Genomic DNA, 13,168 nt, shown 5'->3' with positions numbered 1-13,168 from the left:
CCTTGGGTGAGATAATAGCATTTCTATAGGGCTGTCCGGCAGTGTTGTACTTGTGTAAGAAATGGGAATGCACTTGTAAGATCCTGACTTTGTTTTCTCCTCTCAAACAGTTGCATTGCTGCGGAATAAAGAACTACACCAGCTGGCAGAACACAACCTGGTTTAAAACTAATCACACAGTGCCCAAAAGCTGCTGTATGAAAAATGCCACTCATTGTACTGGAGACCTGAAGGAGCTTGACCAGATCTACACGAAGGTAAGATGATCACTGGCTTTATGGAAGGGTGGGGACTTGGCATGCCCATGGCAGGGTGGAGGCTTGGGATCTGACTACGTTCAGTCTTTCCAGTTAGGTTTCATTTCTTGAATAGAGGAGATGAGATGCTGCCAGCTCTGGTTATGTAGAGGGAATGGGTATCGGGGCTGCTAGCTCTGCTTATGTAGGGAATAGTTTTTGGTGCCAACTTTTAAACCCATTTGACCCACTATATCAGCCTTTCTCAACATTTTTATCCCAGAGGATACTTTGAAGACATTTTCATGTCTCAAGGAACCCGTGCTTAATATCAGGGGTCAGTGGGAAGAATGTATCTTAAATTGGTGATCAGTGAATGCCTTCCGTACAGTGGTGGTCAGAAAATCACTGTTACAGGCAGCTTAGAGGATCATTGGTGTCATGGTGCTGGCTTTTCCAAGTTGGATTTGGGAATATACAGGCACCATCAAATGGGAGGTCAGTCAGCCACTGCTCAAGGAATCCCTAGCAATTTCTAGAGGAACCCTAGTATTCCATGGGATCCTGGTTGGGAATGGCTGCAGTAAACTGCGATTGGCTGGTGTTTGGGACCTCACATAAACCTGACATCCTCTCCTGATCCAGCCAATCTGCCCTCTTATGTTTCTTGGGTCGCAGTATGGTGGGGACATATAACAGATCACAGCTGAAGCTAAAACTGACAGAAAACCTTACTAGGAACTGTGGTATGATGGTCTACCTGGTTGCAAATAATTTGAGTGGATTGTCCTGGAAGTCCTTATACAGTAGAGCATATGGGCCAGTAAAATTGTGTTCTGACCAAATCTGTAGAAAATTTGTGTGCCCAGCATTATTTAGCAGCTGAATCAGATGTTTACCTTCAGTCCTGGAGATTGCACCTTGTTAAACAGGTTGGCTGCCAGGACTTCTTTTTTTTTTTTTTTCCCCCTTTTGTGCAACTCGAGCAGTATGTCTGTCTGGCCCTATATTCAGTCCACTGGTTTGTGGGTCCTAGTCAGGGCAGGAAAAAGTTCAATGGTTTTAGGCTATATTTTGCTTTTATCTATGGAATACTTTACAGCAGGTCCATCCCCAAAATATTATTCACTATTACATATGCAAGCTTCTTTTAAAACATATACTGTACCTACAATACCAATGCTGATTCCACTCCTTCCTTTACCTAATGACACGGAGTGCTGAGTGAAGGATCTTCTGAAGCAGCAAGCCTCTGGGTTGACCTGTACAGCTAAATAAACAGCGTATATTGAGCAATTGTTCAGATCAATAATAACTCTTGTTATATTTTTCAGGGCTGTGAGGCTGAAGTAGAGGACTTGCTACAAAGAGTCCTCGGCGTGTCCATGCTGATCATTCTTGGCTTTGTGATCGTTGAGGTAGGTGGAATTCCTAGTGCCAAATGTATTAAAAATAGAAGTTTTTTTGTTTATGCAGGATGCCAGAACTAGGCCGAAACTGGGCATTATTTATTCGTGTTTAAGGGGGACTCTGTCACAGTCTGGCTGATGTATCAGACTCCAGGAGCCCTGCTTGATGTGGAACACCACTCAACCTTGTTTACTTCTTAACTGGCCAGATAGGTGGATAACTAAATTAAAATGGCGAGGGGAAAATTAGACTGGGTTTTTTTGGGGCGGGGTTTTGGAACACCACAATTCCCCCCTCCCCCCCTTCCCCGGAATATGCCTTGGATGTGACTCTCACAATTGAGAGTTTAATATGTGTTCCTAAAAGAAAAAAGGCTGCAGGCAAAAAATGTGTTCACGAAAAACAAATTTTTCGTGGACAAGGTGGCAAAGCACCTTGTCCCCATGTTGATTAAGACAAGGGTCTCTCCCCCACAACCCTTGCCTGGTGGTTGTGGGGGGGTCTGTGGGCTGGGAGGCTTATCTGAATTCTGGGTTCCCCTTTTATAACAGGCACCCATATAACAGGCACCCATAGGGGGTAGTTGTTACCCCCTACTCATTCACCAATTATAGTAAATAAACACACCACACCGTATAACAAGTCCTTTATTAAAAAAAACACACAAAGCAGTTTTTGACAACTCTTATTAAAAGAAAACAAATGTAATCTACATGACAATCGCATCAGCCAATGATGTAGATCCATGTCAATCTTGATGGATGATTGCCGCCAACTCTGCGAAAGAAAAAATGTCCGCCACCACAACCAATCCCGACTAACAAAATGACATCACAGGACTTGTTCCACCCTTTTTTCTTTTACATTGTGACATCTCTGTCCCCTATTGGAATGTAAACCAAATGTTTTTTTCCCCTATTGTATCATTTAACATTCCCAAAAAAATTCAGATGCGTCCGAATATGCCGATATTCACCAGAATTTCGATTCGGAACAAAACGAATCGCACATGTCTAGTTCTAACTTGGATGTGTTTTTTAAAGGGTCAGCCCAATCAGAAGTTACATTTTTGCTCTAGCTGGTGCCTGGTCTGAATGGGCCGCTGGCTCCTTATGTCATGTAATTATATAGTGCCGACAATCTCTGCATCGCTTCACATGGTTGCACATTCACATCAGTCCCTGCCGTCAAGGAGCTTGCAATCAAAGGTCCCTATCTCGCATACACATGGGGCTGATTAAATTATGTTGGGGACGACGACAAAATGGTGAATGGCAAATTGGGTAGGGGATGCCAATATAAGTTTTGCCTCCAGATTTTCCACATAATGTGATAACATCACTACCATTCCAGAACATTGGTAAACTAACTGCTCGCTTTGTTTTGCAGCTCATTTGTTTGATAAGCCTGTGCGTGGTCTATCGCAAGAGAAATTCTTGGGGATATGAGACGCTCTAGAAGGAGGCAACATACATCCGGCATGTGAACGAACTCTCAGAACATCGCACTTGCCAGTTTTGCTCATGTGTATATGACCTCCAATTGTTTACCCCACAACCTCTCCTTTTGGACTTTCTCATTCTGATGAACTCGGACGGGGCTGAAGATGTAAAGTAGTGATATAACTTTCCATACTCCATTCAGTGCAGCAGATCATAGAGGGGGGTGAGGGTTTGCTAATCTTCGCTTAGGCTTATTTAATTCCAACTGGCTGAGATCACTCATGTACATGTGATAAGTGCAGAAAAATTGGCTTCTCGAAGTCGATTAGTGTATATTGAATTCTGATTGGCTGATGTGGGCTACAGCACATTGCTTTGCCATGCTTACAATAAGCCAGTTTGTGTACTATATATTCCTTATGAGTTGTGTGTTTTTTTTTTAACATTATTGTGTAAATAAATATGTTTGTGCAATTCTGAAACTTTTTGGAATAAAAATATGCCACTGAATACAATGTCTCAGGTTTTGTGTGATGTAAAGTCGTGTAATGTATATAGTTCAAGGGTATGTTGCATGCAGGGGTCAGGTGTATCTAACATTCATTTTGCAGGGGTCGGGTGTATGTAGCGTACACATGCCGCAACAGTACATATGCCCCAGCGCAGGCCAGCATTGTGTGGTCTGGGCACTATACTGATGGGGCCCAGGGAGAGAGGAAACAATCAGTTCAGCAGGGGGCCCGGGGACAGGACTATTTCACCACATTCGGCCATGGAGTAATATTGGGAGCTGCAGCTCCCATTAATTAAAGAACTACGACCAGAATAAAACTTAATCTTTGCAGTGGGGCTACCCCTGCACTGCAAGGATTAAGTGATCATTTTGGTCTAGGACAGGCATTCCTAAATGGAGGACAGTGGTCCGGACACAGATCGAGTGATGGTTCTGTCCGGATTTGATCACCGCCCTGCACTCGGTTATGGCTGGCTGACAGTGGATACACTGACCTCCGGGGCCAGTGCATCCACTTCCAGCTATTCCCCAGTGCAGGTACCCTCTCCTTCAGTCAGTGGTTGCTAAGACTGCTGGTGTCCTAGCAACCAATGATGTCAGGCAGGGCTGCCAGTAAGGGAATACAGCCAGCCCTCTCCACACCATGGTTTTTGGGGTCCCCCGCTCCTCTAGGGGGCCCTGGACCTTGACTGAGGATGGAGCGCTATATCTGCTCTGTGATGAATGAAGCAGAAAGAACTGCCCTCAGCGATCCCTGCTTCAAAACTGTCATAAACGCAACTGAAGTGTCGGGTGAACAGATCAAACGCAATCCTGTGCTTGGATCATCTGTATTAGAAGGCAAGGGAGACATGAGTCTAATGGACCCCTGAAGTCTAAATAAAGAGAACCTGTGACCTCCAGATACTGTCACATAGGGGCTTGTTATCCACTTTGTGATAGCGAGTTAAAGTATATTAACCCCTTTGCCTATGTACATTACCCCTTCCATGTCTTTCCCCAATTGTATGTGACCTGCTCATTAACCCCTTTATCTCTGTCCTAGGACCTGTAAATTTATTGTATCTATGGCACAATTACCATGCTCTGTTTTACTCCCTAAATACCGGTTTGTTTATTTCCAGATATGTGCTCCAAAAAAAAAAAAAAATCTGGAGTGTCTACGTTCCAAAAATGGGTCTTCATACTATCTTAAATTATTTGATATGTTCTATAACAAAGTAAGGGAAACCCAAGTTTTTTTTTTTTGTATTTGGTTTTCCTTCTATATAGTAAAAAAGGTTATTAAATAAGTGTGGTCCTAACTCTATGTATCCGAGTCTCCAAGTGTGAGCATATTAATGAAGTTGATAAATTACATGCAGGTGTACCTGGAGGTAGCCAACTGCTCCTGATAAGGTGCAGGGACGCACTGGAGGCCCAGCAACCAAAAATGCACGCTGGGACTCCAGTGCGTCCCCCCCTAACCCAAAATAGTCAAACTATAAAAAATGGTACATGCATGAATCTATAACCGGCCTTTATAGCAGGGTGCACATTGGGAAGGCTTACAACAATACAAAACACAAAAATTCCTCAGCCAGCCAGCCTGCAACCAAAACAAGTAGCCCTGTCAACAGTATGCGTTAAAATCAGAGGTTTTAGTTGCACAAACTTTTGGCCAAAAATATGTAGAATATTTTTGGCCAAAAGTTTGCAACTAAAACCTCTGATTTTAACGCATACTGTTGACAGGGCTACTTGTTTGGTTGCAGGCTGGCTGGCTGGCAGGCTGAGGCTGGGGAATTTTTTTGTCTTTTGTAATATTAGCATATTATAAATGGCTGCTCGGCGCGAGAACGGACAATACTGTGCTAGGGGGAGCCTGAGGAGCTTCTCATCTAGTGCAGTAGAAGGCATGTGGCGACCCATTGAACATGGGGTTGCAACCCACTAGTTGAGAACCAAGGGTCTAAATGGTCTGCATCGCTATTATTGATTAGAAGGCTTGTTCCAGCTGGATCAGCCCCATGCTATCTGTAGCCTAGCGTTCTAAAACCAACGGACAGAAATATGGAGCAGAATAGAACGCCGAAACAAACCGGAATGCACTAGGGCAGTGATGGCGAACCTTGGCACTCCAGCTGTTTTGGAACTACAAGTCCCATGAGGCATTGCAAGGCTCTGACAGCCACAGACATAACTCCCAGAGGCAGATGCATGTTGGGATATGTAGTTTTGGCACAGCTGGAGTGCCAAGGTTCGCCACCACTGCACTAGGGTGTTCGGGGGGGGGGGGGGTGCTCTTTAACCATTACAGTATGAGTGTTAAACCCCATTCATTACCCAGCAGCCGTCTTTCAGTTTTCACTGCTGTGAAAGTTGGACTAGCATTTATTCAGTATTGCATTATTGTAACCAAATTCAATTTATACAATTTTTTCAGATATACAGAGCTTTCTTTGGTGGTATTAACCTTTTTTTTTTTTACTATATAGAAGGAAAACCAAATTGTTGTAAGCCTTCCCAATGTGCGCCCTGCTATAAAGGCCGGTTATAGATTCATGCATGTACCATTTTTTTCTAGTTTGGCCATTTATAATATGCTGCCCGGCGCCAAGTGTCAGCTTGACATCGGGTGGGCTGAGGGTATGGCCGCGAGGGAGCTCCATTCATATGTGTATTGATTACAGCTTCCTTGCCCTACAGCAGCCCACACTGGACCCCAGGCTGAAGATCCACTCTAGTTCTCGTAATGTAGGGAGACTGGGTCAATCTTTTGGGAGTGTGTATGTGAGATTGTGTCTGTGGTTGTGTATGTCTGTCAGTGTTTTTGAAGGCGTGTTAAAGCACTGTACCATGCAATAACGCCTACCACGTGTTCTGGTGGGAAAGGTGCGTTGCCATTAAGTCTGCTGATTGTTAACCCATCTCTGAGTGACAATTGTGGCACTGTGGGTTTTGTCTCTCTAGAGACTCCATTCACACAGCAAAAACACATATGTTGTGTTCAGGGCTGTCCATAAGATTTTCGAGGTGATGTCGTCTCTGGCAGAGAATGTTCACCAGGGCGGGCCCTATGTTGTTGTGTTGTTGGGCCCTAGGTTGTTGTGTTCGGGGAAGGGGGGGTGAATGCCGGATCGTGGAATTTTCCTTCACTTTCAGTAATAACGGTCACCAGGATAAATAGAGGGGGTGAATCGGGTGACACAGACAGCGATACAAACTCGACATGGGTTCTAATCTCTCCATTCCTTCCAAAACTAAAAAAAGTGTTGCCTGTTTTTTTGGCACTTTCGTTGTGTTCTTGGTTAACGTTTGAAAGAACAAATTCATTGTTGTCTTTAAAGAGTTTCTGAACTCTGGGAGACGGGCCGACAAAGGACTAGTAACAAGTGAGGAGACTGCACACCCTTAAAGGAGAACTATGGGGTTAAGGCTTTTCCCCATAGTTCTCCTGAGGGTAATGGGAGGACACAAACTAGCCTCCCACCACCCTAAGCTCAGTATACCGCGAGCTACAGCTCACGGTATACTGAGAGGCCGCAGCTGAAGCGGATCCTGACAATTATGTCTGGATCCGCCCAGCTGTGTGAGTGACAGCTGGCTCTGCCTATCTAGAAGCAGAGCCAGCTGTACCCGCCCCCTCCCCCGTCCGTTCCGCCAGTCAGCGCTGGAGGATCGGGGAAATCAAGCCCCTCCCCTGTCACGGCGGAGAGCTGTGACAGGATCGAGAAGTGAGTGAGCGATGGTATATGTTCGCTCACTTCCCGATCTACTGAGCCGACCTGTGACAGTCTCATTGTCACAGGTCGTCTAGAACTATGAGTTCTCCTTTAACAACGTATTAAAGCCGTATTAGAAACATTTCTTTGGGTGCTGTAACTAAAAATGAGGTTTCCACAAGTAAATTCCAATCCCAGGGTAATATTACCAAACAAGAGTAAAACAAAGAGTGTGCAAACTGTCTTGCAGATGAAGGCAGCTCAAGGGTTAAACATCGGCTGGGACAAACCACAATATCAAAGTTTTAAAGAAAAAAGAATTCTATTTATTTCTAATCAAAGACATACAAAAAACATTGCTGGACACGCGGCTGACAGTTTACTGTCAATTGGTTAAAAAACGATGTCTAGTCAGACTGACTTTGATCGGTTGTGAGGTGGATAAATGTACCCTTGATTGGCCGTACATGTATCTCCTATATTTCTAAAGTCTATGGATTATTTAGATTTTTGATACTAGTATGTATCTATTTGGTCTTGTTTAGTAACGATGATTTGGATATGTCTATATATTCTTAAGCTAACTTCAGTTTAGTTGACCCCTTTTGTTCCTTGTTGGTCCTGTGTGTTGCAATTTCTTTGAAAACCATGCCACAGAATTGTCTAAGGTCGACAGTGAGTTGATCTGTGATGGGTTTTTTTTTGGCAGTTTTCCGCATTTTCATTTGGGGATACTTTCAATTAAACTGGGAAGTTTGTTGTAATTATAGCTTAATATTTACTGGGATTAGTGCATACTCTAGTGTGCTTTTGTTTTTCCTGATCACTGATACTCCAGTTCTCAAAACCTTTTACACCGGGGGATCATTCATATGTGACAGTGATTTACTTTAAGCTTTTTGATCGGATTTTAGAGCCGAACAGCAGATCTACTCACATGACCTCTCAGTCAGTCCTTCGATTACTCGTTCACGGGTTTCCTCCGCGTGGAGCTGTTTATGGTTTTTAAATCACGGTGTCCTTTTGATTTCCCCTTTGTTGATGTGGCATCCAGATGTTTGGTGATCCAGGCAGGCACTATTGTATTTGACTTAATCCCCTCGTTACTTTTGATCCAGAATATTAGGGCTGTACAGCCAGCAGTCTCTGGGTCATCCACCTAATCTCTGAAAGCGGCGTCTACGCGTTTCGCCCCTCCTCTTGGGGCTTTGTTTTTGTATTGAAATGCCAAAAAATACATTTAATACAGCATGTAGTAGTATAAGGGACCCGTCCACAATAACCACTAAACCATACAATAGTAACCTTTCTAAGGACTTGTACATACGGGCCCGCGCACTAAAATGCTAAGTTCTAGTGCGAGACCCCCACATCCATCGCGTGCCAAGGGCGTGGGGAAGAGGCCCTTATCCTTCTTGTCACCTTGCTGGGAAGAGGTGGGGAGTAAGCAGGCTTTGCCACCCCCTACCCTGGCAAGCTACCCTACCTATGTTGAGGGCATGTTGTGGCTTACTCCCCCCCCAAATAGATTTTCAAGATTCACCTCCCATTGACCTCAATGAGGATCGCATTAAAGTTCACAATTTGCAGACTTTTTGAAAAGTTCACCGAACCTCCCATGGATTGAACACAGACAGGTTCGCCTCATCACTAGTCACTAAGGCCTCATTCACACAAGAAAAGGCCGTCACGTACAGCTCCATGCTGCGCACACGGCCGTATCGGGCAGCTCCCGGGAAGGACAGGTGCTGTGTGTGATTAGCACGCAGCCCCTGTCCTTCTCTATGGCAGTACGCCGCCCTACGCTCACCTCAAGTGTAGGTCCGTGAGGGTGTCCCAGCTTCGAATAAGACAGGATCCATCATGTCAGTGTACGAGTACGGACACCCGCACAGACGTGCAGGGCGGGTGAGCTTAGGGCAGCATATGGCCGCGTACTCCCATAGAGAAGGACAGGGGCTGCGTACTAATCGCACGTAGCACCTGTCCCTTCTGGGAGCTGCCCTATACGGCCGTGCACGGAGCTGTACGTGCCGGTCTTTTCTAGTGTGAATGAGGCCTTATAATGAAGATGAATTCTGCCAGCAGGGACAACAGGTGCTCAATGCCTTCCACACTCCCTGCAAAAATAGAAAAAAGTTTTGTCTTTACATACCCTTTAAAGGAATGCAAAACTGCATCTAAATGCAGGTTTTACTATGTTCATAGAGCTCAGATTTAGACTGTTCTCTCATAACTGTGCAGTGGTTGGCCCTTTGCACCGGCCTGGGCTTGAAGCACGCGGCATGCATTGCCCTCTACCCTGCAGGTTAAAGATCCTTGGCTGTACTCCTCATTCTACAATATGCTTCTCCCTGCAGATTCCAGCAGCTCTTATTTCTGAACCTCCGTACACAAAGACCAGGTTAGTGGTAGATTTTGTATTTGATGTGTTCATCAGTAAATTAATTCCAGGAACTTTTGCGTTTTTCTGTTCATACGTGTCCATTTTAATGTAGCAAATCCCTTGCATTTTGCTGCATGAAGAAATTGCAGTAGACTTGCATTGCAAGTTCACATCTTTGTCATGCTATTTAATGTTAAAGGGAAAGGGAAACTATATGGGAGCATTCAAACCTACACGTGTCCATTACCATGCTCTCTGCACAAGGAACAATGTGAATCCAGATCTTGGTTTAGCTCTTTTGTAGACCAGTACACATAGGGGTCAAATGGGGCCTGTGGTGCATTCATTGGAATAAATGGCACAATGCCCTCAATAGTCTAGTGAAGTATCACCACCACACACAGTATTTACCACACAATGGCATGCTTTTAACTAAAGCAGACTGCAGAATCTGTGGGAACTGACGTTACAGTTCCCATTCACATGTATAGCTCCCCTGGGTTGCCAGGCAGGGCCGGATTTCCCACAAGGCCAACCAAGGCCCGGCCTTGGGGCAGCAGGGAGTAGAGGTGCAGCAGGGGTGTGGAATTCCTATCTCCCGATGCCTGGGACATGCAGTGCCGGGCGGGTGTTTTCTACATTTACCCCTGCTTTGGGCAAGCAGAGCTAAATGTACAGCGGGGAAGCCGGCGATGTCACCGAGATCACTTGTATGCAGCCTGCAGGTTTGCTATTCTTCATGGGGAGGTTTTGTGGATAGGGGGGGCGCATTGAGGAACCTGGCCTTGGGGCAGCAGAGAGAGAGAAAATCTGGCCCTGATGCCAGGGTGCCCCCAAATCCAAGAAGATGACTTTAGGCATGTTTACACAGATGCTGCTCCAACCAAATTCTCTGAACACATAGACGTTCTATAATGCTGGCCACACACCGTCTTATTTTGTCGATCGGGGTTACGTCATTTACTAACCTCTGTGGAACATGTCTCCCAACTTGACTGACTGCAAGGCCGAGTAACCCTCACTTCCCACCTAAATAACATACTGAACACAGTAATTTCAACAAAAACGTAAAGTAATAACATTTTATTGGAAAGTTGAATGGCCAGAGCGATGTAAACATTTTAACATAAATAGCAGAACATATTATGTAGCCAGAACAAAATGCTTCGGTCCCTGACAAGTGCCAAAAAACACCACTCACCGCTTACGGGGAGTGTACCATGACCCATTGTTTACTGTACCAGCCACTGGCCCCCCATATCCTGGCCTCAAGTTCTTACTGGCTACCAAGCTATAGAGCCCAGTAGCCCCACCATTGGCACTTCCCTTTCCACTTTGCGGAGAGCCATTTCTTTGTCGTCGATATATGGCACCGCCAGGGACCCGCCCAATGGAGGACCAACCTAGAAGAAAATTAAATCAGACATATTTCCCAAAACACAAACTCCACCTTAAACCCAGAACAGAAATACCCGTTACCCTAACTAGAAAAATTGTATCCCTCCTCCCCAAGTTCCACACTTGCGGAAACTAAACTTTTATAAAACATAAAAAACAAACCAAAACAAAAACAACATGTCAAAAAACTAACAGGGAGGGTGGGTGGGACTGATTTCTTTTCTCTCCCACCTAAAATGGTTCCCTACCTCACACTGTACAGTAAGATGGCCCCCTAACTCCACCCCCCAAGCTAAGCCCACCTATCACTATGCTAGCTGTCCCTCCCTCCCCCCTTTTCAAACCCCAACCGACAAAACACCCTTCCTTCCAATACTTACCTAACTCCTCCTTGTTCAGGTATGCCATGACACTTAAAAAAAAAAAAAAGTATCTGTAATTGGTATTGGTGAGTACTTGAGGAAAAGTATCGGTACTTGTACTCAGTCTGGAAAATATGGTATAGGTGCATCCTTACTCCCGTCCATGCCCGTACCGAGGTACAGACATGTGGTAATATGGATGGGAGGCAGCGTTAATGGACTACAAGTGCATTGCATAGGCAGCCATCTGAGGGCGCAAAAATGCACCTTCGCCTGTGTAGGCAAAAATCCTTGCACTGGCCCTGGAGACAGCCAGTGGACATGTCTGTGCAGTCTTGGCTACCCTGCCCAGACCAGTTTGCTGAATGGATTTTCTAGGACGGCCACTCTGTGATGATGTACTAGAAGAGTAGAGCATGTTCACTTTGCATAGTGTATTTTCACTTGGCTTAGTAAATAAGGGTAGACTAAGCAAAAATTGTCTGCGCAGAAATGAAACATGATTTTTTCAGCATAGCTTCTCCTTATTCACGACGTTGCAAAATGAACTTGATGTAATCCTTTCATAAATCACTCCCAGTTATAGTAAATATTATTGATCTGATTCATCTGGTCTAATCTGGAAGAAAATCTGACAGCCCAGAGGACAGTGTGGCCCCCCTCTCAACTCCGGTGACCTGGTAAGAGACCCATGTGCCCGCTTGTCTAGAAGCTTATTATACTTATATAAAAGTGCCAGTTATTGTCAGCTGAGTCCATACCTCCCAACAGTCCCAGTTTCCGGGGGACTATCCTGAGATTTGAATGAAATCCCCGGGGTCCTGCAAACAGGGCCGGATTTGCTCTCCCTGCCGCCCCCAGGGCCAGGTTCCACAATGCGCCCCCTCCCCGCCAACCGAACCTCCCTATTTAATTATTATTTCTTATTATTTTTGTTTATCAATTTTTTTCACTTAACTTTATTGCTATCACACAGGAGAAAACAATCCCCTGTATGATAGCAATTGGAGGTGACAGTTTCTCTTTATTGACCCTGTCACCTCCAAAACAGGAGTTCTAGCACAGCACTGTGCTAGAACTCCTGTCACAGCTGACATGGGAAGAGCACAGCCCTCCCCTCTCACTGGGTATATCGGCGGCAGGGACAGGAGACAGACTCGGCGGCCAGGGGGAGGACGGAGTCCCGAAGACAGAGCCAGCAGAGAGAGGTAGGTGGGGGGGCGGGGGGAGGACGGACGGCAGCACACATTTTACAAGTGATTTCTGCTGCCCTGACCGCTCCACCTACCATCTAGTCCCACACTTCACTTCTGCTATGCATAGTGCTAATCCCTTTCTTTGTTACCATGATTATTAGGCTGATACTGATACATACACATAGTGTCTCCTCCGATAATACTTTATTGTTGATACATCTTGCAGAACATCTACAAAGTAACCGCTGCTAACGTGTTTCAGCCTAAACGGCCTTAATCATAGCTGGTTATCCTGTAATAAAACACTGCTCAAATACCTTCCTGCCAATCCAAGGGTGAGGGCGGGTGGGCAAATTACTGACACATGGCAACATTTAAAGCTGAATTCCAAGAATTTCACGTTGAGTCTAGGTGTAGAGTAATACAGTACTGTGTATTCAAGGGACACGACAGAGCGCCTCCATAGTGTAAAAGTGTAATTTATTTGTGCAACACGCAAGTAAAAATGTACTTACAGGAA

The 13,168-nt window shown here is 45.2% G+C and overlaps 1 protein-coding gene across 2 annotated transcripts in view; it reads left to right on the top strand.

Annotated features, from left to right (window-relative positions):
* LOC108790707 (tetraspanin-3-like) overlaps nt 1–13,168 on the top strand; it is a 31,854-nt gene that overhangs the window by 11,572 nt on the left and 7,114 nt on the right. Inside the window, exons 5-7 of one of the 2 annotated variants that reach the window (XM_018561020.1) lie at nt 111–257; nt 1,571–1,654; nt 3,036–3,132. In XM_018561020.1, coding sequence (XP_018416522.1) covers nt 111–257; nt 1,571–1,654; nt 3,036–3,104 — 300 coding nt within the window. In that variant the 3' untranslated portion in view covers nt 3,105–3,132. Of the gene's footprint in view, nt 1–110; nt 258–1,570; nt 1,655–3,035; nt 3,154–13,168 lie in introns of those variants that run through there. The other variant, XM_018561019.1, reaches the window with a different exon arrangement.

The sequence above is a fragment of the Nanorana parkeri genome, unplaced genomic scaffold (assembly GCF_000935625.1).
Source record: "Nanorana parkeri isolate BGI_ZX_2015 unplaced genomic scaffold, ASM93562v1 scaffold492, whole genome shotgun sequence".
Taxonomy (NCBI): domain Eukaryota; kingdom Metazoa; phylum Chordata; class Amphibia; order Anura; family Dicroglossidae; genus Nanorana; species Nanorana parkeri.
The sequence above is the reverse complement of the archived record's forward strand: the minus strand, read 5'-3'. Positions and strand labels throughout refer to the sequence as shown.